At 40.8% G+C, this 24,468-nt stretch overlaps 1 protein-coding gene and 1 pseudogene across 6 annotated transcripts; one reads left to right on the top strand and one right to left on the bottom strand.

Annotated features, from left to right (window-relative positions):
* Positions 1-2,550: 2,550 nt before the first annotated feature.
* ATP23 (ATP23 metallopeptidase and ATP synthase assembly factor homolog) lies at positions 2,551-16,254 on the bottom strand. Of its 6 annotated transcripts, none has more exons than XM_036115243.2 (6): positions 15,846-16,254; positions 13,077-13,122; positions 12,092-12,173; positions 8,360-8,497; positions 6,092-6,175; positions 2,551-3,003 (listed from the first exon to the last, which is right to left on the bottom strand). In XM_036115243.2, exons 1-6 carry the CDS (start codon positions 16,030-16,032, stop codon positions 2,800-2,802), a joined length of 741 nt encoding a protein of 246 aa, XP_035971136.1. In that variant the 5' UTR covers positions 16,033-16,254; the 3' UTR covers positions 2,551-2,799. The 6 variants fall into 6 exon arrangements, with proteins under 6 accessions (XP_035971136.1, XP_035971140.1, XP_035971138.1 ...); XM_036115247.2 differs by lacking the exon at positions 12,092-12,173 and adding an exon at positions 8,913-9,096 and having other exon boundaries at positions 15,846-15,911; XM_036115245.2 differs by lacking the exon at positions 15,846-16,254 and adding an exon at positions 8,913-9,096.
* A 3,391-nt stretch (positions 16,255-19,645) lies between these two features.
* LOC118550311 (akirin-1 pseudogene) lies at positions 19,646-23,386 on the top strand (annotated as a pseudogene).
* The last annotated feature ends 1,082 nt before the right edge of the window (positions 23,387-24,468 follow it).

Here is a 24,468-nt window from a genome sequence, read left to right as displayed (position 1 = left end):
TCCCGTGTACAGCACTACTCTCTTCTTTTGTGTGTACTTGATTTTTTATAGTGAACATTTAAATTCCTTTTTCATGTCCTTTTGTGTATATTCTATAGCTATTTTCCTGTGGTTACCATGGGGATTACATTTAACATCATAAAGTTTTAACACTCTATTTTGAATTTATACCAGTGTAACTTCAATAAGGTACAAAAATTCTTCTCCTTTAAAACTCTGTCTTTATCCTTTTCAGTTGTTGGTGCCACAGAATTATGTATTTATACATTGTGTGCCCCAAAACATAAACTAATAACTTCTTTAATGTGTTAGTCTCTAAAATTACATAGAAAAGAAAATGGGGAGTTACAAACCATTATTTCTTCAAATATTCTCTCTGCCCCTTTCTCTCTCTTCTCCTTCTGGGACTTCCACAATGCATATGTTGGTCAACTTGATTGTATCCCTCATGTCCCTTAGGCTCTATTCCATTGTCTTCATTCTTTTTTCTTTCTGTCCTTTAGACTCAATAATTTTCCTTTTCTTCAAGTTTATTGATTCTTCTGCCTGCCCAAATCTGCCTTTGAATCCCTCAAGTGGATTTTTGTCATTTGTTATTGTACTTTCCAGGTCTTTTTGGTTTTCTTTAAGTTTTCTATCTCTTCATTGATATTTCCATTTTGTTTGTACATCATTTCTTGGCTTTTTCCACATTTGCCTTTAGTTCTTTGAGCATCTTTAAGCCAGTTGTTTTAAATTCTTTGTCTGTTAAATCCACCATCAGGTTTTTTCAGGGAAAGTTTCTGTTAGTTTATTTTCTCCTTTGAATGGACCACACTTTTCTGTGTATGTCTTGTGTATCCTTTGTATGCCTTGTGATTTTTTGGGTTAAAAAACTGGACATTTGAATGTAATAATGTGGTAACTCTGAAAATCAGATTCTTCTGCTTCCTCAGGGTTAGCTGTTGTTTTGGGTTTGTTTTTGTTTTTGCTTTTAATTGTTGGAGGCTGTCTCTGGGCCAAGGATCAGCCTGAGGTGTAAACTTGGGTTTTTCTGAGCCTGTGCCTTTCCCTGGGCATGCCTGATGATTTTCTAATTCCACCTGTATATGCCATTGTTTTTGGTGTTTTTTGGGGGGTTTTTTTTTCATTTTTTTTTTTTAATTTTATTTATTTATTTGAGAGAGAGAGCATGAGAGGGCACAAGCAGGGGGAGTGGCAGATGGAGAGGGAGAAGCAGGCTCCCCACTGAGCAGGGAGCCCAATGCAGGCTTGATCCCAGTACCCCATGATCATGACCTGAGCTGAAGGCAGACGCTTAACCGAGCGAGTCACCCAGGCGCCCCTGCCATTGTTTTTGAATGGCCTAGTCTTCAAGGTCTGGATCCCAAAAGGGGAAAATGAAGGACGACAAAAGTCACCAGCCCTTTAAAGACCCTGAAAGTCACCTGAGCCAGATGGAAAGCAGTTTGCAAAAATGGGAGGGGGTGCAACAATGCCACCACCTCTTCCTCTGAACCTCTGTGTTCAAAAGCCACAATCAGAGCAGGTCCCAAATATATGGAAGACAGGGTGTTTTTGCCCACCCTGGCTCCACAATCCATGTAAAAGCTACTCCAGGAACACATATACTGCTGTCTGCCACAGGGCAGAGTGGTGGGAGATGGGTAGCTACTACTAAGCTAAGAGCTGAAATTGACCAAAATTAACTGCAATTTACCACCCAAGCCTTTCCCTGAAAATTAGGAGCCTTCAGACTCGAGTTTCAAAATATTTATATAAGATTCTGCCAGTGCAATTTTGTCTAGGTGGGGAAACAGATTTCTGTTGTTTCCTACTCTGCCGTCTCCCCAGAATCCTCAAACCTTGTTTTAATGTTTAATAAGTTATCAAGCTTGGGTATCACTTCATAATTTAATCAAATTTTAACTCACAAGAAATAATCCGGCTAACTTCCTTGTCTTCTAATCCTTAATTAGCCACATCTACACACAGGCATCACTGTCTTTCAGTCTGGACATAGGCCAAGAAACATTTGCCAAAGACAGGTGTAAGATGCAGCTACCAGTTAAGGGGAATAGATAAGATGACCTGTTTTCTGAATCTACAACTCAGACACAGGGCCTGACAAAAGATTTGGGAATGATTATATGAAAAATCTTACAAATACATAAAAATTAAATTCAATTACATTATAAATTTAATGCACTGCCTTTACAAAAGAAGAAAAATCTAATTAGGACCATCCCCAGAAAACTAAGCCATATAGTCTCCACATATATGTTCAAAGAAGAAGAAGGAGAAGGGAGGCATGGACCATTGAATGAATCATTCCCAACTTTCATTCTTTGCATATTTTGACCATCATAACATTTCAATAAATGTCCTATAATAAAAGCAGTACATTTTTCTTTACATTTAATGTAAATACCAACAGTGGTCACCTATCAACTTCATACAAGGACACACTTCACAGGTTTCATAATCAAATTTTAAAATGATCACATGTAAAAAAAACAAATCACAATCTAAAAAAACACACAAATAATAAAAAACACCAGTACAGCATAAAAAAATACAAAAATGTAATTTATTTGCCTTATTTACCAAATGGTTAACTATAAAGTTACAATTTTTGCCTTGGAGTTAAAGGCAGTTTCACTTTTATCACAGTTACTTTTTCTGATCATATGCTAGAATCAGTATCTTCTGTGTTTTATCTGTATTTAATTGATCATTTACATTTTATATATTTGTCCACTTAAGAACCATATTTTCTGCATGATCACAGAAGCTCCATAATATAAAATGTCATTTTCTTCATATATTTGAGTAATACCGATCACGGTTTTGAAAGTCTCTATGAGCATATCTTGCATAAGTCTTGTTATGTGGGATCCTTCCAAAAGGTTCCTGGTCATTGAAACAAGATTCAAAAACTTCATCAACAGCCTTTTGAGCTACTTCTTTGCTGATATTCCTAACAGCCAGGATAGAAAGAATGGCTCTGTCTCGGACACAAGTCTAAGGAGAAAGAAAAGTATGTGGCTTTAACTTAAATGACAATTTAATCATGAAATAATGATATTTTATATAATGTCTGACCACAGTCAGAATTAATTCCCTTTCGAACCCTCTTACACTGTTGGTGGGAATGCAAGCTGGTGCAGCCACTCTGGAAAACAGTATGGAGGTTCCTCAAAAAGTTGAAAATAGAACTACCCTATGACCCAGCAATTGCACTACTGGGTATTTACCCCAAAGATACAAATGTAGTGATCCGAAGGGGCACCTGCACCCCAATGTTTATAGCAGCAATGTCCACAATAGCCAAACTGTGGAAAGAGCCAAGATGTCCACCAACAGATGAATGGATAAAGAAGATGTGGTATTTATATACAATGGAATATTACTCAGCCATCAAAAAAAAAATGAAATCTTGCCATTTGCAACTACATGGATGGAACTAGAGGGTATTATGCTAAGCAAAATAGGTCAATCAGAGAAAGACAATTACTCATGTGGAATTTAAGAAACAAAACAGAGGATCATAGGGGAAGGGAGGGAAAATAAAACAAGAAGAAATCAGAGAGGGAGACAAACCATAAGAGACTCTTTTTTAAAAAATATTTATTTATTTGTTTGTTTGTTTGAAAGAGAGAGAGAGAGAGAAAGAGCAAGGGAGGGAAAATAAAACAAGAAGAAATCAGAGAGGGAGACAAACCATGAGAGACTCTTTTTTTAAAATATTCATTTATTTATTTATTTATTTATTTGAGAGAGAGAGAGAGAGAGAGAAAGAGCACAAGCTGGGAAGGGGGGCAGAGGAAAAGGGAGAAGAAAACCCCCCGCTAAGAAAGGAGACCAATGCGGGGCTCAATCCCAGAACCCTGGTATCATGACCTGAGCCGAAGGCAGAGGCTTAACCAACTGAGCCACCCAGGCACCCCACTATAAGAGACTCTTAATCATAGGAAACAAACTGACGGTTGCTGGAGGGGAGGTGGGTGGGGGGATGTGGTAACTGAGTGATGGACATTAAGGAGGACATGTGATGTAATGAGCACTGGGTTTTATATAAGACTGATGAATTACTGAACTCTACCTCTGAAACTAATAATACATTATATGTTAATTAATCGAATTTAAATTTAAAATATTAATGGAAAAAAAGAATTAATTCCCTTTCATATTATTTTATTCATTTCTGTCATTCTAAAGTAGAAACATAACTCTATGGAATATGTTTAGCTCAACCTAAAATTATTTAGGTATAAATAAGACCTCCTCCATTTTTTCATCTTTTCCAATAATATAACCAGATGTCATTCTCTGAAGTTTTAGGCAGTCCAACAAACAGTAACTCCCAATTTGCAAAAATCAAAAAAACAAACCCAAAAAAATCTATAAATAAGGTTCTAGTTGGATTTTTAATAAAATTTAAATAGATTTAAAATATACTTTACTTCTATGTCTTTCTCTTCCTTTACTTTCCAGTTGACTAATACTAGATAATCTTTCCTTCAAGAGGGGCATCTCCCATGGAGGCAAAAGGAAGCTACACATGCATATACATAAAATTTGAAGGTGTCTTAATTTTTCAGGAGAAAAAAAAAATCAAACAACCTTTTTTTTTTTTTCCTGAGCGTTCTTTGCATGGGTATTAAATTCTCTATCTAAGAAAATAAATTATCTAATGTTACACAGTAATAGGCTAGAATTTCTCAGTATTCTAAATATGTTAAGAAACATAAGGTCCTGCCATTCCAATTCTTGGAGAGCTTTAAATCCATTTATTTCTCCACAAGCCCAAGCTAAAGTTCAAAAGAATGGTATCTAACCTTTTCATGAAAAATAACCAAATACTGGTTCTTACAGCTATGCAATCTGTCAATCATTCATCTTCTGTGTGTATTTCCTGCTTTACTTCACCCTGGTCAGCATGCCTGAGCTGGAGATGCTCACTAGTATTAGAATATAAACCAGTGGGACGCCTGGGTGGCTCAGTCAGTGGTTAAGCGTCTGCCTTCGGCTCAGGTCATGATCCCAAGGTCCTGGGATCGAGCCCCGTGTCCGGCTCACTGCTTGGCAGGAAGCCTGCTTCTCCCTCTCCCTCTCCCACTCCCCCTGCTTGTGTTCCCTCTCTCACTGTCAAATAAATAAATAAAATCTTAAAAAAAAAAGAAAGAAAGAATATAAACCAGTGCTTCTCGACCTAAATTACACTAAACACTGATTTTAAAAATAAACCTCAGGCATAAAGGAAGAAAGAGAGGATGAACCATATGGAGCTATGCCAGCAATTGCCAGAAAGAGGACATTTCTCCCTTCCAGGGGAAGAAACGATGGTAAAAATTTGTCTCCTGGAGCTACAGGTTTGGGAGGCACACGTAGAGACCACAGTTCAGGTTTACTTCTTTCCAAATGTAATTCATTCCTGTTAAAACTGGGTGATTTTACCATATTTGGCCATCGGTCACTGTCATTGATGTCGGTGTCTCTTGGGTACATGCCGTACGAAGGCAGGGACTCCATTCTCTAAGACTGTTCTCCCTCCACCAGGCTCCCACTACCTCCCCAAACTTTCCCTCCTGTTGCTAGTTCTGTTCGCTTTTGGTGGCCGCTACCCAAAGGAAAAAGAGGAGAGACTTATCATCGTCGGGGCTGTGCTGATTCAAAGCTTTGCTGTCATGTCACACAGCCTTTAAAGGAGCACTACTACCCGGCCATAACCTGTGCTGTGGGGCAGTCTCTGATCCGATAGGTATGACTTTTTTGTCTCAGGAATACAAGTCCCAGACTGCGGGGATCAAAGTCAGACGGGCTGTGATTTTGCATCGGGTCTTCATCTACCTGCTTCCAAAAGGATCCCAAGAACAAGATCATATAGTTCTTTTCACTATTAGAATCTCTCGCTGAGTCACACAGCTTGCCCGTAATTAAAAAGTAGAACTAAACTCCATCTGTTTGGCTTCAACAGGATACATTCTGTATTCTTCCCATAAAAGTAGTTCTTTCACATTTCAAATACTAAATGTACTTCTCATTTCTTTATGCATTATTTCCACTCCTAGCACTATGAAGGGTGAGGGATTTCATATGTTAGTTTTACCTGATGATGTTGTTTCAATCCAAAATGCAACCTGAATATTTCATTTACAAGTGAGCAGTCTCCACTAAGGTTAGCAGCTCGAACCTATCACAAAGACAGAGGCAAAGAGAAGGAAAGTAAGTGTTCCTGCTCTATAAAAAGTTTTGTAAAAGAATTTAAAATTAGCATGTCTTTCTGAAAACAGAGTATCCATCGGATCTTTTTCAAGAATGTTTTAAACTCTGACATAGACTATTTTAAGTTATTCTTACATTAAGAAAAAGAGCAGATATCCATGAGCTAGGCTAGACAATGCAAAATAAACTGGGGGTTTGGGGGAGGGTCAATCATTTATCAAAGGGAACTTTCAAAACTTCACACCATAACCTTATTGAAAGAACTAATTCCTTTTGAAACCAAAAGTCAGAAAGCTGGACCTCAGAGTTCAAGTCCATGTACTCCACAAGATACAGTATTTCTAGAAATTACCAAAAGGACTGCAAGATAGCATTCTTTCAAAGATCTACAAACTGAATTTCAATGTAAGCTTAAAATTAAATGCAACAACATCTAAGACACTTTGAGAATAGGAATCTCCTGCCCTTCGCCCAAAACACTGAAACTCTCTTGGAACCTCCCTTAAACCTGTGTAAATTGATGCCATCCCCCGGGGCCTCAATTGTCCTTTGAAAAATTAAGTTCTTGAAACTTAAGCAAGAACATTCCAAGCACAAGAACATTCCCAACTGGTCATGCTATGAGCATGACAGCCTGAAGTTAGGACATATTTTCTAATTCACTATATTTTTAAGGTAAAATGCAGCTTCAATAGATGAAAAGGTCTTTCTACCTTCTACCAGAACTACCCACATGAATGCTACAGCCAACCTGGCCACATTTTTGCTGATGTACTGCAAACAGAATGGCCCACTTCTTGTGACTTCTACAACAACATGGCCTCATTCCTCTGAGGAGTTCAAGGCCCTTAACATACTTTAGCTAGCTAACAGGCATTAATTCTCATAACGTCCAAGAGAGAGACCTATTTAAAAACTCAGGTTTCAGTCTACTCTCCAAATAATATGAGTTATAATTAGATGCAGTGGGGCTGCTTATTAATTTCAAGGGAAAGAGAAAATAATCTAAGTTATAAAGTATACACTTAAATTTATAGTAGTTTTTTTTTTTTTACTTCTCAGCACACTGCACTCTTCAATTAATGAAATGCTCGTATTAAATACATATGTCTAAGAGCATAAATATACTGCACTTCTGAGAGCAACCCAGAGTGCTTATTATTACCATAAAAAACTCTTTATGTCGTATTTTTGAGACTAAATGTCTTACTCTAGGGCAAGCAAGGCGCTCCGCCTATGGAAGGCAGCACTGCAGGCCAGGTAAGAAGCCCGGCTGCAATCCTGCCTCTGCACTTACTAACCACGGATCTCAATCAACGCCTCCCTCTCGACACGTAGAACATGCAGATCATAGCATCTACCTGGATGGACTGTTGAGTAGACACAATAAGAATCCACAAAAGGAACAGTGTTTGGCACATAGTCCTCAGCCAGGGTTAACTAGCATTAGTTTTTATATTATATAGTATATTCCACAGGGAAAATGGTTATTTGGTTAAATGGTTAAAAATGGTTATTATATACCATATATATATATATATATACACACATATATGTATGAAATATATCTATCATATACTAAAAATGGTATTTGGTTAAAAATGGTTATTATATACCATATATATATATATATACACACATATATATATGAAATATATCTATCATATACTAAAAATGGTTATTTGGTTAAAAATGGTTATTATAAAGTCATTACTATTACTAGGATTTAAAGGTTATAATTAAGACAATTCTAAGAAGATACTTAAAATATCTCTTGTTGTGTCTCAAAGCTGTGTTCAGGAGTTAAAAATGGAAATCTAAGAGTAACATGGAACCATGACAGGAAGAAAAGGAGTATGTTTAAGTAAATTATACTTCAATTAGGTTTTCTTTTTTAAGATTTATTTATTTATTTGAGGTGGGGAGTGAGGGGCAGAGGGAGAGAGAGTCTTAAGCATTACACTTCAATTAAATGTTCAAACTCAACTGATGAATCACAGACCTGTACCCCTGAAACAAATAATCCATTATATGTTAATAATAATATAAAAAATTATTCAAGAAAAATAAATACATAAATATACATAAATAAGTAAACGTTCAAACTCAGAGTGTTCCAGGGGGAGAAAGTATCTTTTACAATAAAACTCACTTCTGAGCAGGCCAAATGTCTGACGTCAGTGAACCAGTTAACGTGAGCGCGACAGTGATCAAACGCATGAACGAGCTCGTGGGTGACGACTCTGTTCATATGGGCCTGATTACGGATGTTGTTCTGGCACAAAACAATCTAGGAGGCACCAAAATAGGAGAAGTTCCATTATGTCTAACATGTACTCTCCTTTTGTAACTCCCACCTTCTCTCTGGCGTGAGATGGCTCACCCGCTTGGAGAGCCTCCACCCACTCCCCTCCCTCAACCCCACACCTCCCCATCCATCAAGGCCTGGTCCTAGAGTACATGCGCCATTAAGCGTTCCCAGTGACCAACTTCTCCCTCTTCTGTCTGAACTGAAGCACTTAATTAAATACCATCCTCTGTGGGCTGCTGGACTCCACAGCGTCATACTAGGAGTGGGCTTTGGAATGAAGCAGATTCAAACCCCAGCCCCACTCCTTACTAACTCGGTGACCTTGGGCAAGTTTCTTAACCTCTCTGTGCCTCAGTTTCCTCAACTCTAAAAAGGAGATAATTAGAGTACCTACCTCATAGAATTGTGAGAATTAAATGAGAATACATGTAAACTGCTTCTTATCAAGTTTCTGAATGAGCAATGAATCAACAATGAATGACCACCACTGTCTCATTCTACTAGAACTGCCAGGGAAAAATCCTCAGAAAGACCTTCAGAAAGAAGTGCAAAAAGCCAACAGCACACTGAGCAGGACCCTATAAGAATAATAAACACATAAGGGATCCTAATAACAACAGTTACCATTTATTGTGTTCTTACTATGTGCCAGACACCGGGATACGTGCCAGCTATTTTATATACATTCATCCAACATTCATCTTTCAATAATATTTCTTGAGACCTACTAGTAGATTTATAATTATTTATAATTTATAATCTATAATTATAATTTCTAATGTATAATCTACGAATGGCACTAGAAATTAATCAAATATTTACCAAAATCATTAAAGATATGCAATGACAGTTGTCATGAAGAAAAATCCAGGATGTCATGAGTACATACAATGAGAATGCCTAACCTGGTCTCGAGGATTGGGAAAGGCATCTCTGCAAAAGGAATGTTTAAACTGGGATCTCATGGGTGAATAGAAATTAAATTTGAGAGGTGGGGAAGGGAGCATTCCAGACAGAGCAGCCTGTGCAAAGGGGAGCAGCGCTGACGGAAGAGAATGTCTGAGAAGCTGAAAGCAGACTAGTAGCACAGAGCTGTAGGTGACAGGCACGAGATAAGGCTGGGGAGGTCGGCAAGAGCCAAATCACTCTTTATCCTGAGAACAGTGGGAAGTCACTGAAAGGGAGGAGCGAAACGGGGGTGCTTTTATTTTGATCCTTTTGACTACAGTTCGAAAAATAAGCAGAAGATGACCAAAACTGGACGCAGAGAGGCTAGCTGAAGGCTAAAGAGGTATTCTAGGCAAGAAATAATGGTACCTGAGCAGGGATGGTGGGATGCCCCCCCAAAAAATATTTAGGAGGTAAACTGGATAAAAATCGGTGACGGATATAGAATATGGGAAGGGAATCAGAGGTACAAGGATGATCTCTACATTTCTGGCTTGGGTAATAGGATAGAGGATGGCACCATTCACTGAGATATGCAAAACTACAACACCAGGTTGGATGGGGATAGGGGATGGTATAAACCATCAATTTGGACTTGGACAAATCTGTGAGGTCTCAGGTGCCTTTAAAATATCCAAGTGTAGGTGTGAAGTGGGCATTTGGATATACAAATGTGAAGTTCAAAAGAGAGCTCTGACCTAGGAAAATAAATGAGCTCCCCTTGGCAGAGTATAGAGGAAGCAAAGAAGGGGATCTAACATCAAGGATTAAGAGACTTCAACATTTAGCAGCTGATAGAGGAAGGTGAGCTAGCAAAGAAGCAACCAGAAGAGTGTCATGTACTGGGAACCAGGGGAAGAAAGTGTCTGGCATTACCCACTAAAGCCAAGTGTATGCATACTATATGACCCAACAATTCTGCTTCTAGACAAATACCCAGGAGTAATTTTTGCACATGTGCACCAGGAGAAAGGGTGAAAAATATTCACAGCAACATTGTTCACAACAAAGTCAGAAACAATATTAAATACGGTAAACTGCAATATAGGCATACAGTGGAAGACTATATAACAGTCCAGCTATGTAAATGAGAGGTGTGTACAACATGGAAGAATCTCAACAAAATAATTGTTACAGAAGACTATATACTGTATGATTTCATAAAACTACAAAGTATCACACAGAACTCAAAGTGTTCCATGTATAAAACTTAAAAGCCAGGCAACTGAATAACACATTGTTTGACTGTACATATAGATGGTAAAACCATTCAGAAAAGCAGGAAATGATTATCACAAGAGTCAGAATAAGAAAGGGAGAGGAAATGTGATCCAAGAGGGACACAATCTTCTGAAGTCCTGGCAAGTTCTATTTCTCAAATCTGGGTGGCAGTTACACAGGTATTCATTTTATTGCTATGACCAAAAGCATGCATACAGGTTTCTTACTCTTCTGCATGAATGAGACACTTCACGATACAAATTATAATTTATAAAAATAAAAGGAGAGAGTGCCCAACTATGCTCAACACTGCTGAGAAGTAAGATAAAAGTTCAAAATATCCACTCTATTTAACCCCAAGGGGAAAATGAATTCACCAAGACCCATTTTGAGAGCTACAAGTATTGTTATTATCAGTTTACAAATGAGGAAACTGAGAATAAGGCAAATAACTTGCCCAAGCCCCACAGCTAATAAGCAGGGGAACTAGATTTGAACTCAACTCCACCGGACTCCAAAACCCAGACCTTTCACTCCTATGCTATGTTTCTTTTTCTCATGATTACTGTGAAATACCTATAAATAACCAAAATACATTTAATATTCCCCAGGAGGAAACAACTAAGTATTATTAAACAAGGTTGTATGTTCAAGATGGAAGGTGTTACTTATAAAAACTTCATCTACTCTCATCATACGACCTAATTCTTCTACCACCTCCAAGATGCTGTCAAAACCCTCCAATTGCTTAAAACTTTTATTGAATGCTTACTACGATAAGTACCTTACACGAGCTATCTCATTTAATTCTCCTAACTATATTATACGATAGATACAGTCATTACCCATATTTTCCAGATGAGTAAACTTACTCGCCTAACCAAAAATGTTCAAAGGTATATCACTTCTCACAGGGTAAAGATGAAACTCTTTCGCTCAGCATTCAAAGCCTCCCACCATACGGCTTACCTTTCTTTCCAATCCTATTTCCCCATATTCCCCACACATTCCTGCCCTCCAGCTACACTAGACAACATGCCACTCCCCAAATATACCTTGTCCTTTCCCAACACACCACCTTTGCTCATGCTACCCCTTATTTGGGCAACAGTCTTCGTCTTCTTTGCCCCTGAAGAAGCTTTATACGCTCTAGCTGAATCTGTAGGTATCTTGCAATCACATTACTGTCCCATTGTGGTAACCACACCCACCTAAAATAGTTTAACCTGCCTCAAACTTTATCATTGTCTTATCTCCCCTGTGAAAGCATAAGCTCCTTAAGAGGAAGAACCATAACTAATTCCTTTTTTGAATCTTATACAAAGTCTACCCAACAGAATGGCCAGCATGCCAAGGCGCTTAGCAAATATCGGGAAAGAGAACCACCTGGGCAAAAATGCCTACCTGAGATGTTGACGCATCAAAACCTCCACTGACATTGCCATTACAGTCTTCACAAGAAAAGTGTCTTTCTTTGTTAACAGCACTAAAAGGCAAGCACGCATTAAAGAAACAATGTCCAAAAGCAGTGTGCACGCGGACGCGGTGCAGGGGAAACAGCCCTGGGTAAGGAGTCAGGAGCCCCAGGTCATAAATCCCCTCTCCCACTAACACATAAGAAACCTTGGGAAACCTTCACGACTAAGTTGTCTCATCTGTGATATAAGGAAATCGTCCCTGCAAAATCTATCCTAGTTCAAATTCCATGACATGATTCCATAAAGCATTTGGTCCACTGATTAAGAACATATTGGAAATACGCTGGAGTTGCTCACCTCAGGCCAGAAGGTTAAGAAGTGGACCTCAGGGCGCCTGGGTGGCTCAGATGGTTAAGCGTCTGCCTCCGGCTCAGGTCATGATCCCAGGGTCCTGGGATCAAGTCCCGCATCGGGCTCCCTGCTCAGCGGGGAGCCTGCTTCTCCCTCTGCCTCTCTCTCTCTCTGTCTCTTATGAATAAATAAAATCTTAAAAAAAAAAAAAACTTTAATAAAAAAAAAAAGAAGTGGACCTCAGATGTCACCTCCTCTAATCTCCTCCAAATTAAACAACACCTGGAAGTCTCCTACATAACAAGCTGAGATTTCTTCTCCATGAAGGACAATGCTGAGGCTGGTAGAGTGGAAAAGCCAGGTTTGGTAATTACTTACAAGACTTTACGTGCGGTCTTTATCAAATACCGGAAGTGAATGGTAGAGCCAGAGATTTAGAGTTAGGGCAGAAGATGTATGCAGAAAACAAGACCTGCCTGGAAAGAATACAGCCCATCCCCACCACCTACCATATGGAAAAGGATTTGTGGCCTGAAGTGAAAAATAGTTAGTTCCAGTATGGGGTTTTTATGTTTTTAGCAGCCAGAATACAGACCAGCATTTTAAAAAGATTTACTTACCAACCTGAGTGCTTCATGGCATCAAGTAGAAGTTTGACATATGGATCTAAAAAGATATTGATTCAATTAAGTATGTTAATTGGAAAAAATAGAACCAATTAAATTATCCAAAAAGCAGTATATTATCAAAAAGTAACTCACAAATCTTAATGAAGTAATACTATCTTAAAATTGGTAAACATGGATATGAAAAGACAAGCTTAAATGAACATAAAAACAAGTCTTTAATGAAATAAAACACTGATACGAATACCAAGATGGGTACTATTGAACATCTTCAATAATACCAAAAATGATTTTAAAGCCCATTTTTAGTTACAGGATCAAAAACATTGTATTAAAGCACATACCAAAAGAATGAGGGAATTGGGGGCCACATCCACAGAAAGGAACTGCAGCACAGTATCCAGATTAGAAGAAGGTAGTTAAGGAGCCCCATTGGCATCTTTCCTGGTCAGACCACAGGCTAACAGGATCCCATTCTGAGTACCACACTCTAAGCAGAACCTGCCAACTGAAGCTCTTCCACGGGGGAAAGCAACTAGAACAATACAGGACTTTGTATTGTAAGTCCTGTAAGAAGCAAGAAAGGCGTTGTGGCTTTGGAAAGGAGAATAAAAAACTTAACTAGGACCGCAATGGCTTCAGGTTTTGAAGGAGTGCCACGTGGGAATAGATTCCATCAATATTTCTTCAGAGGGCAGAACAAGGACCAAAGAGTAGAAGGTACAGTACGAGAATGGACCAGTAGCCTCAAAGAACCTCAAAGAATCGGTAACCTGTTCCAGCAGAGGTCTAGAAACTCTCTGGTTGGTGATGGTGCAGAGGTTTTCCTATATGGGGGTGGAAAGGCCTAGAGGACTCCTGGGGGGCCCTTCTAAGCATCCATGAGCCTGTGATGATTACAGGAAAGTACAACAAACCCAAATGCCTCTAATATCAACTTTTCATATAGGTGTCTGGTCTGAGTGTACAAATGGGCAGCATATTATATGACATAAGCAAAAAACAGAAACAGAAAAGAAATCAAGGTGGTTTTTTTTTAAGTGTTGAAAGCAAAAATAGGTGAGTAAAAAAAAAAGTAATGAGAGATGAGAAACAGGCATAGGTTACTGCTGTAGTAACCTGCTCCCTCTTAAGAGTGTTAACAGTAAAACAATTATTAGTGATAAACATTTTTTGTGTGTGTATATCAGGTGTCAGGAACCATATTAAGTGCATTATTATTCAAGCAACTAAGAGAGCTTTACAAAGTTGAAGTGGATTCCAAAATCGATAGTCCTCTTACTAAAAAATAATGGTAACAATAATAATTGCAGGGAGCACAGTGGTTTGGTACTTCAAACAGGACCTGCAGTATTTAGAATGGATTTGCTTTAAAGAAAAAGGGAACAAAGATCTCCCTTGAGGCCCAGTCCTAGGGATAGGATGGTAAAGCTACAGGTTGATGCTTTAATACCACTAACACTTCTCCAAGCAGCCCTCCAGGGGAGGGTTGAGGCCTGTTAATTCCTCCTGGAGCTCATGGTCGGCCCACCACGGTCTTCACATCCCACCTCCGTATCTCCTCCACTGTTTGTCTCTTCCACGGTAAGCAGTTATCCATTACTCAGCTCCTGATACGCTCACACTTTACATTCATAAAACCTATTCCTCACAACCCTAAGAGAGGTATTTTTACCCCTACCTGTCCCTTTTTGTGTGTGCAGATAAGGATAGAGGGGATCAGAGAGTTAAGTCTTCCACACCTGATAAGGAGAGGGACCAGAATTTGAACCCATGTCTAACTGTGCAGCCCATCCTCTTTCCACTGCGCTCCACTTCAGAACCTCTAAAAGGCACAGCCCGGGTCCCTACGCATCCTTATTTCCCCACACCAGAACCTAGGAGGCATTCGATACACATTTCCAAGTGAATACAACCTCCTCATTCCCATTACCCCTCTTCTCCCCTCTCCCTTGATTCCCTAATATGCAGGTCATCTCAAGAAGGTTGGAAAATCTTTGGGTGGTTGACTTTTGAACTGTAATTGGCAGCTATGAGATAGTAGCCTTGCTTTAGGACAAGTAGGTTTAAGACTTTTATTTTCTAAATATATCTGAAGTAAACTTAGAAAGTCCATGTCAGTGTAAAGGAGTTAAGAAATCTCTAGTGCAATGTCCCTGGGACTAGAGAAATTGGTTGTCCCTATTTAACAGCAGTGGTTCTTGACCCTTTGGGGGTCGGGCCTTTTTGAGAATATGATGAAGTTAGGAAGGCTCTCCCCAGAAAAATGCATTCAGGTGCATACACACGATTTCGTAGTCCGTTTCAGAGGTTTCTACACGAGGAAGCCCATCCATGTATGAAGGTTAAGAACTCCTCCCAATGAAGGGCAGTTGCAAAACTGCTTTCGAGCCGCCAGCAGTCATGCCTTAGTTAACGCGGCTCTTTCAAACTCTGACTCCAAAGTCCCCATACTGCCGCATAATTTACATGAGAAATCGGAGAACCTGTCAGACCCCAGTGAGTGTGACCGAAAAGGGCAAACTCCTATCCGACTCCTCCCTCATTCCACAAGCAAGAGTTTCCCACCTCTGAAAGGGAAACTGAGGCCCAACCCGCCCCCCCCCTCCCCGCCACCACTCCCGCCCCAGGATGCCGAATCTACCTAGACCCTGCGCAGAGGTGCCTGAACCCTGCTCCTGCCACACCTGGGGCTGAACCGAGAGACCCCTGCCCTCCGGGTCTCAGACACCACCCGGCCGACCCCCGGGTCACGGCTCCTACTTGTCTCCAGCGTCTTCAGGAGCATAAGCTGGCACTTCTGGTTGTTGGTGAAGAAGCTGGAAAGGAACCCTTGCCCGGGCTTTCCCTGGGCCAGCCGCTCGGGGAAGACCTGGCACGCGACGTGTTGCTGCTGCAGCTGTTCCCCCGCCGCGGAACCGGGCCCGCGCTCGTCCGCTGCTCCTGCCATGCCGCCCGCGGACCTCGCCGCTGTTTCCTCCCGCCTCGGGCGGCCGGGGATGAGATCCGGGAAAGGCAACCGCCCTCCCGCCAACCGGGCCGCCCAGATCCTCCTTCCGCCGGCGGTCCCGGCCCCAGGCAGGGCGACTGCCGCAGAGCCCGGCTGAGGACGTTGGGGCCGCGGGGCCTCGGAGCCCAGCAAGGAACGCTGGGCGAGGCGAGAGGCTCGGGGAGGGGCGAGAGGCGCGGGGAGGGGCGGGGCGAGGGATGCGGAGAGGGGCGGGGCGAGAGGCGCGGGGAGGGGCGGGGGCGGGGCTCTGGATCCCCAGTCCGCTGGAGGAATTAAACCTAGCCGCTGCACTCGCTGGCGTCTCCAGGGCTGCTGTGGGCTTCGCTGCTGACCTTTGCCGCCGTTGGCCGATCCTAATAAGCGTGGTTCCGCAGCCCGCCTCCTCGTGGACACTCCTTCCTCAGTACTGGCCACTAAAGTCCCCTCACGCTCTGAAGGTCTCAGGCATCCTCCCACTCCCTGCCTTTTCCACCAGCAGGCCAGTTGCAATCTGGCCCACCCATCTCCTGACGTCCAAAGCCATATCGAAAGCAAGTTCTTTTCAGTAACGTTTGAAAACTGCAATTATAATTACTGGTCATATCAAAATCCTCAAAATGTGGGACCCAACTACTTTTTTTTTTCTGCCTCACCTGGACCCAATGGCCCACCCTACTCTCTTGCCACCCCAAATAACTTTCTGCTAACAAAACACAACCAGTTTACTTCTATCTCCAACCCTTAATTCACTTCCATCTTTAAGCACCTTTCCTCAGTCATGATCCAGGTCCTGATCAAATCTACCTATCCCACAGGGCTTTCCCAGATACCTTAATCAAAATTATTCTCTCCTGATCTCCCAATGTACAAAGTACTTTGCATCTGTTATCATTTTCATCATAGCCTGCCAGGTTTTAACTAATTTGTATTTCTCTTTTCCACTAAATTTTTTTTTAAGATTTTATTTACTTATTTGAGAGAGACAGAGAGAGCACAAGCACGGGGAAGGGCAGAGGGAGAGGGAGAGGGAGAAGCAGACTCCCCGCTGAGTGGGAGCTGGATCCCAGGACCCTGGGATCTCAACCTAAGCCAAAGGCAGACAATCAACCAACTGAGCCACCCAGGCGCCCCTCTTTTTCCACTAAATTACTCAGCTCACATATTTATTCAGCACCTACTATGATGGACCAAGCATAATGGCAGAGACTGAGGATAAGAGAATTGATGAGGATGAAGAGGAGCATATGATTTATGTGAGAAATGTATAGAAATAATATAGGCTCAAGAGACCTTGAGGATTATGAACAGTGCTTTATGTGTCATGGGTGCTTAATAAATATCTAGATTGAATGCAAATCAAAACCACAAAGAGATATCACCTCACACTTGTTAGAATGGCTATTATCAAAAAGACAAGAAATAACAAGTGTTGGTGAATATATGGAGAATAGGGAACCCTTGTGCACTATTGATGGGAATGTAAATTGGTGAAGCCACTATGAAATACAGTATAGAGATTCTTTTTAAAAATTAAAAAAATAGAACTACCATATGATCCAGTAATTCCACTTCTGGGTATTTATCCAAAGAAAACAAAACACTAACTTGAAAAGATACATGCATCCCATGTTCACTGCAGCATTGTTTACAATAGCCAAGATATGGAAGCAACCTAGGTGTCCATCGATGAATGAATGAAGAAATGGTGCTATAAATACACAATGGAATATTGTTCAGTCATAAAAAAAGAATGAAATCTTGCCATTTGCAGCAACATGGACTTTGTATTGATCAGGAAGTGGTAAAAGTACTAATTTGTAGTGGATCTATTTAGTCAAGGATACATGTTGTAATCACAAGGATAACCATTAAAAGAAGAGCATTAAAGGGCAAAACTAATGCACTAATAGAGGGGGGAAATGAAAAATAAACACATTGGATGGGATGCTAGGATTATTCATCATTTGAAATATTACAAAAATACGAACACCTCCTATGTACAGATTGCTAAAATTATAATAGTTTTCTTAAGCCGCTTTTTATTGAGCTCACCTTGGATACATTGTTTCTTTTTTAATATATATATATTTTTTAAAGATTTTATTTATTTGACAGAGAAAGACACAGCGAGAGAGGGAACACAGGCAGGGGGAGTGGGAGAGGGAGAAGCAGGCTCTCCGCTGAGCAGGGAACCCGATGTGGGGCACGATCCCAGGACCCTGGGATCATGACCTGAGCCTAAGGCAGACGCTTAACGACTGAGCCACCCAGGCGCCCCTTGGATACATTATTTCTAACCTCCACTACAATCCTACAAAATAAGTATTATTATCACTATTTTGCTGATAAAAAAAAAAGTGGGTTTAGCAATATTGAATATTTATCCAGGACCACACAGCTTTCAACCTATTTAGAGAACTAAAACATAAGCATATAGAAAACTACACTATTACAGTTATTGTAATGAGTCTTCAATATTCAGGAAAGGCTAGATAGAGAAGATGGGGCCTGACATTGACCATAGCCTATAAGCACGTGAAATACTATTTGAAATATTATTCAGTTACATGAATAATAAACGAAATGCAAATTAAAAGCTGTAATTTTCCCCTACCAAATTAGCAAACGTTTTTTCCATATTCATCACTGAAGGCAACAAAGAAAGAAAAGTAGAAAAAAAATTATGCCAAAATATGATCAGTAGTTGCCTAGGTATTGGGATATTTTTATTATATTCTGAATTTTCCTAGTGCTCACAATAAGCACATATTACCTTTGTAATCAGAAAAGTAAACTTTAAAAAAATGAGTAAGCTTTGGATGCCATTTGTGTAACTTCATCCCTTTATAGTATAAAGGCATAGGGTGGAATGGAAAGGTGTTAGGGGAGCGATAAGGAAGTGCAAATACAAAGGATTAAGTTGAAAAGAGAAAAGTAATTACACAAAGAAATGAGAGTATGGGCAAAGATTTAGCTATCAGGATTTTCATTTCTCCATTGCAGCACTAATTAAGAGCAAAAAGGATAGAAAGTTTCAATGTCCAAGAGATACATGGAATACATGAAACCATGTTGTTGTAGTATCTTTTTAAATATAATCATAAAAATTAAGTTACAAAACGGCATAAACGTGATTCCATATTGAAATTTCATTTACTATAAGCATAGAAAGGGTCTAAAAGCCTGCTCCAGGGTTCACAGTGGTTATTTCTATGTGGATGAGATTTGGGTGTTTTGTGGTTTTTTTGTGCTTCTCTTCGTTTTCTAAAGGAAAAATAGTTGCTTTTTTATTGGAAGTTTTTTAAATATATCACAGCAACACACGAAGTTGCATATCATTTTAAAGTGCTTTCCATCTTTCAGCTTTTTAATAACGTTTAATCCACTTATCGAGGACCAACAAAAATTCGGTGAGTTTATAGGCTTTCCTCAGCTTTCCAGTCATTTTGAATGTTGGGAAAAAAACAAAACGGTCCCCACAGCCCTGAGCAGAGACAGGCTACACCGCCTGCGCTGGCCAGCGACTGACAGGAATCTACTTCCGGAATGAGTCCCGCCTCCGAACCTGAAGCGAATGGCGCGCAGCATTCTGGGAAGACCTACGGTAGCTGGGTTGGGCGGGGCTAGGGTTGCTGGCTGTTACCAGGGCAACTGGAAGCGATTGGCGGTTATCCGAGGTTTGAAGCCGTTAAGCAGTAGAGGCTGAGATGCTCAGAGGTCATTTGGGATGAGCGAAAAGGGCATGAGGGCTTTTCTAAGAGAAGACTGTCCTATCAGGAGGTTTTCCAGTCGTGCCCCGCGGCGGGAACACCTGCCCTGGGGCCGTGGGTCGCGCCCACCTGCTCTTGCTCCTTGCTGTGAAAGTGTCGCCCAGTGGCTCCCGTCACTTCTCTAATTTTCTTCTGCCTTTTAGAAAACGTAGCATTACATTGCAATGTGTTCTAATAGAAAAGTAAATTTTTTTCAGTTGAGGAAAATTACAAAAAAAAGGAAAAAGAAAACTCACCAGTCATCCCAACTACCTGGCAGGGACTTAAATTTTTCATTTTATTACCTATCACTTCTTTTCCCAGCACAAATATTTTTTACACAGTTGAGTTTATTTGGGGAAAATCATCTTGTATCCGGCTTTAAATCATATATATATATGATACAATTGTTGTTAAAAATCTTAGCAACAAAGAAGGCATTGAAGACTTTAATGTAAATCTGCTTGTAGTGAATTGAAGAGACAGAGATGAATGGACACAGCGCATGAACACAATTCTTTCAAGAAGTTTGGCTGTAAAGGAAAAGAGAAAGGTCAGTAGCCAGAGAAGGGTGGCAAATAAAAGAAAAAAGTTGGGGTCTTTCCTGAAGAAGAGGACACTTAGTGATTTTATTAGTACAAGAGGAAAAACTAGTAGTCAGAGGTTAAAGATACTGCCAAGAAAGAGAATAACTGATTGAATAATTCCCTGAAGAAATAGAGGAGATAAGATCCACATATCAAGTACATAAATTAGTTTGGGAGGTGGAACTGGGTAGGAGGATGTCAAGGTGGATTATGGATGTTAGTATATTAAATACCTATTAAATTTGCAAAGATTAGGGGCGCCTGGGTGGCTCAGTTGTTGGGTGTCTGCCTTCGGCTCAGGTCATGATCCCAGGCTCCTGGGATCGAGCCCCGCATCGGGCTCTCTGCTCGGCGGGAAGCCTGCTTCTCCCTCTCCCACTCCCCCTGCTTGTGTTCCCTCTCTCGCTCTCTCTCTGTCAAATGAATAAATGGAATCTTTAAAAAAAAAAATTGCAGGGACGCCTGGGTGGCTCAGTCGGTTAAGCGGCTGCCTTCGGCCCAGGTCATGATCCCAGGGTCCTGGGATCGAGTCCCACATCAGGCTCCTTGCTCAGCAGGGAACCTGCTTCTCCCTCTCTCTCCGTCTGCTTGTGCTCTCTCTGTCAAATAAATAAAATCTTAAAAAAAAAAAATTGCAAAGATTAAAAAGCAGATAATATATGTGTTGGGCAAGGGTTCAGCTAAACACACTGCAGGTGGGAAAAGAAGCTGGTACTCCTCTCCCCTCGCCCAGGCACTTTGGAACTGCATATCCCTAAAATGTGTATACACTTTGCGCCGGGTGCTGGAGGCGCCACTGGAGCCGGCTAGGCTTGCGAGCTCCGCTGAGGGGCCGGAGGTTGGGCCGCAGTGACCTCCGCGTCCGCTCCCGGTCCCTGGCCCCTCGGCGGCGTGGCGTGCGGGGCGACGTTGAAGCGGCCCATGGAGTTCGAGGCGGCGCTGCTGAGCCCTGGTTCCCCGGAGCGGCGGCGCTGCGCCCCTCTGCCCGGCCCCACTCCGGGCCTCAGGCCCGCGGACGCCGAGCCGCCGCTGCTTCTCCACTCGCAGACCCCACCGCCGACTCTGCAGCAGCCCCCCCGCCCGGCAGCGAGCGGCGCCTTCCAACACCGGAACAAAGTTCTCAGAACATAAAGCAAGAATATAGTCGTTATCAGAGGTGGAGACATTTAGAAGTTGTTCTTAATCAGAGTGAAGCTCGTACTTCGGAAAGTCAGCCTCATCCCTCAGCACTCACAGCACCTAGTTCTCCAGATTCCTCCTGGATGAAGGACCAGCCCACCTTTACCCTCCGACAAGTTGGAATAATATGTGAGCGTCTCTTAAAAGACTATGAAGATAAAATTCGGGAGGAGTATGAGCAAATCCTCAATACCAAACTAGCAGAACAATATGAATCTTCTGTGAAATTCACACGTGATCAGATTATGCGACGATATGGGACAAGGCCAACAAGCGATGTGTCCCGAAGCTTTCTTGCATATCTGGGTACCAGGTTTGACCTCAAGAGATGGCTGCTGTACACTTTTTGCAACTGGTTTGATATCACATTTCAGCTACAACTTTGCATCCTGAGAACACTTAAACGTTTCTGCAGGTCCATTTTATACAACTTGAAAGACCTTAAAACTTTCTGGTTGCCACAAGCATATCTTTCTTTTCTGCTCATCCAGTAGACAGCTGTGCCCTACTGTGATAGATTTTCCAAACAAAAATACCTGGAGCAGCAGTTTAGCAAAATATGCCCTCAGTGGCCCTCAACAAATGGAGTTTCCCCAAGCACAGTTCTGTAAGAAGTGTGTGTGAGAGTGTGTGTATATGTGTGTGTGTGTGTGTATTTTAAGTTATTATTTGTATTGTGCAAATTTTTTTGATCTTGGGAATTCTGGCTGTGAATTTGATGCGTGACAATTATGGTTAAAAACATTTGCTTGGTCTACAGAAGATCATTAATGTTTTGTGACCATATAAGTTGTAACGGTGGATTGTTTTATGTTGTAGGTATTATTGTTAAATACAGGGACTGTTTCCAGGCACAGAATATGAATCATAAGTTAGGATGGACATTAGGTGTGATTATGATGACATAGCAAAGGTCTGTGGTCCTAGGTCTACAAATGCGTGGTGAGGAATTAGGACAAACTGGAGACGGGCCGTTTGACACATGGACACTGCCTAGCCGTGTTGAAAAATACTTTGACTCCAAGCCTTAAAATACCCATGTGGAGTCTGTGCTCGCCTCATTCACACAGAGAGCTCCCTGGACACTGAAACTCTAAAAAGAAAAAGTCTCCCTGGAGCGGGAGCATCAGGGTTTGCTTGGGAGCACAACACAGGTGAGCGTGGGGCTGGGCCAGCCCCTGGTAGCACTGCTATTTGGGAGGAGCCACTTTGCCTTTGTATCGGTTATTAAAAACAGAATTTGGATCCTGGTGGTCAGGCTCCCCCAAATTCTTTTTACGAAGTGACCGTGTTCAACTGCTTGAGCTTTGTTTTGGCAACCCCCTGCCCAAAGTTGCTTACAGATTGTTCTTCACCTTGTTTCCAAGGCTGTGGAACAGAAAGTAGCCTCTGTTTTGAGGAGGTGGAAGTTAAGTATACATTTATTTTTTACTGTGACTTGTTCAGGACCACATTTTACAAAATGCCTTGTTTCCTTTATTATTGTTTCTGGAAAGGAAAGTTCTATTAAAATTGTTTTAGTTTGAATATAGAATAGTTTTATTAATTAGGGCTTATTTTGAAAAATTCTGAGTTTAATTCAAGTGTATGCCAGCACCTTCCAAAGTAAAGTAATATTCAGAGACAGGTGTTCTGATCAGATGGCTTAGAGAAATTCTGGAATATTCATATTCGAAGATTCCTTATTAATGAATGTCTTTGACTTAAATCTAACCCAAAACTGCAACATTATTCTTTGTACATTTTCATTATATAGTGTTAACAAGCTTAGTTGCAAACAAATAAAATACTTAAGCTATTTGTTTAAAAAAAAATGTGTATACACTTTGACTAAGCAAGTATACTTCTAGGAAGTTCTCAAAAGGAAATAGTCAAAATTGCACACATATATTAAGCTGGATGGAATTCATTTCAGCTTGTCCACCAATGAAAGACTGGTGGAATATATTATACCCATACTTCTTAGACATGGATAACATGGCTGCAGATAAGAGAAGTTCACTTATATTAGTTTCAGTAAGAGCATCTTCAGGTTTTATAGGAAGGGAATGTGGAGTTGCAGTCTGATTGACTACCCTTATACACAATCAGTGGGATGCTTTGAACCATCAAAAATTACTTAGAAGACTATTTAGTGATAAGGAAAGATATGTAAAATACATTGTTACAAGAGAAAAGTGAGGTATGAAAGCAGCATATGTAGGTTCTTAACCACATGATGGGTTTTTTTGTTTTTTAGGTATTTTGCTTTCTGCTTATCTGTATTATACATGATGTATATTTTTTTAAAGATTTTATTTATTTATTTGACAGAGAGAGAGAGATAGCGAGAGCAGGAACACAAGCAGGGGGAGTGGGAGAGGGAGAAGCAGGCTTCCCTCCAAGCAGGGAGCCCATGTGGGGCTGGATCCCAGGACCCTGGGATCATGACCTGAGCCAAAGTCAGATGCTTAACAACTGAGCCACCCAGGCGCCCCTACATGATGTATATTTTATAAGGACATATACAATGTTGTTCTTTTAAAAATGTGAATAACTTTATAAGTAAGGCAGGAAGTTGGGGAAGTTCTCTCCTGATCACCTTGAACTTGATTATAACTCTCTGTGAAGTAGGAGATCCAAAGAAATTAGATGCTTTAATAAGTTGTAAGAACTGTTTTTTAAATGTATTTTATAGATGCATATTATTTATCAATGCCCCACCAATTTCACAAAAGATTGAGTGTGCTAAGAAAGAGATATATGCTATAGTAGGAGAAAATGATCAGAAGAGGCAAAAGGTAATTGGAAAACAAGCAAAATCAAACAAAATAAAGGCAAGCATGTGTTAATACCCCAAAAAATCATGCCAAAAGTTCGTTTGTAATTGCTAGAGCAGTGCC

Source organism: Halichoerus grypus, chromosome 6 (assembly GCF_964656455.1).
Source record: "Halichoerus grypus chromosome 6, mHalGry1.hap1.1, whole genome shotgun sequence".
NCBI classification, from domain to species: domain Eukaryota; kingdom Metazoa; phylum Chordata; class Mammalia; order Carnivora; family Phocidae; genus Halichoerus; species Halichoerus grypus.
The sequence above is the reverse complement of the archived record's forward strand: the minus strand, read 5'-3'. Positions and strand labels throughout refer to the sequence as shown.

Excerpts from the sequence above, each read along its gene's own strand:
- ATP23 (XM_036115243.2), bottom strand. The coding sequence starts at position 16,032 with ATGGCAGGAGCAGCGGACGAGCGCGGGCCCGGTTCCGCGGCGGGGGAA. Across the intron at positions 12,174-13,076 it reads GCCATGAAGCACTCAGGTTG|TGCTGTTAACAAAGAAAGAC; the intron begins GTAAGTAAATCT and ends CTTGCCTTTTAG. Across the intron at positions 6,176-8,359 it reads GACATTTGGCCTGCTCAGAA|GTTCGAGCTGCTAACCTTAG; the intron begins GTGAGTTTTATT and ends TCTTTGTGATAG.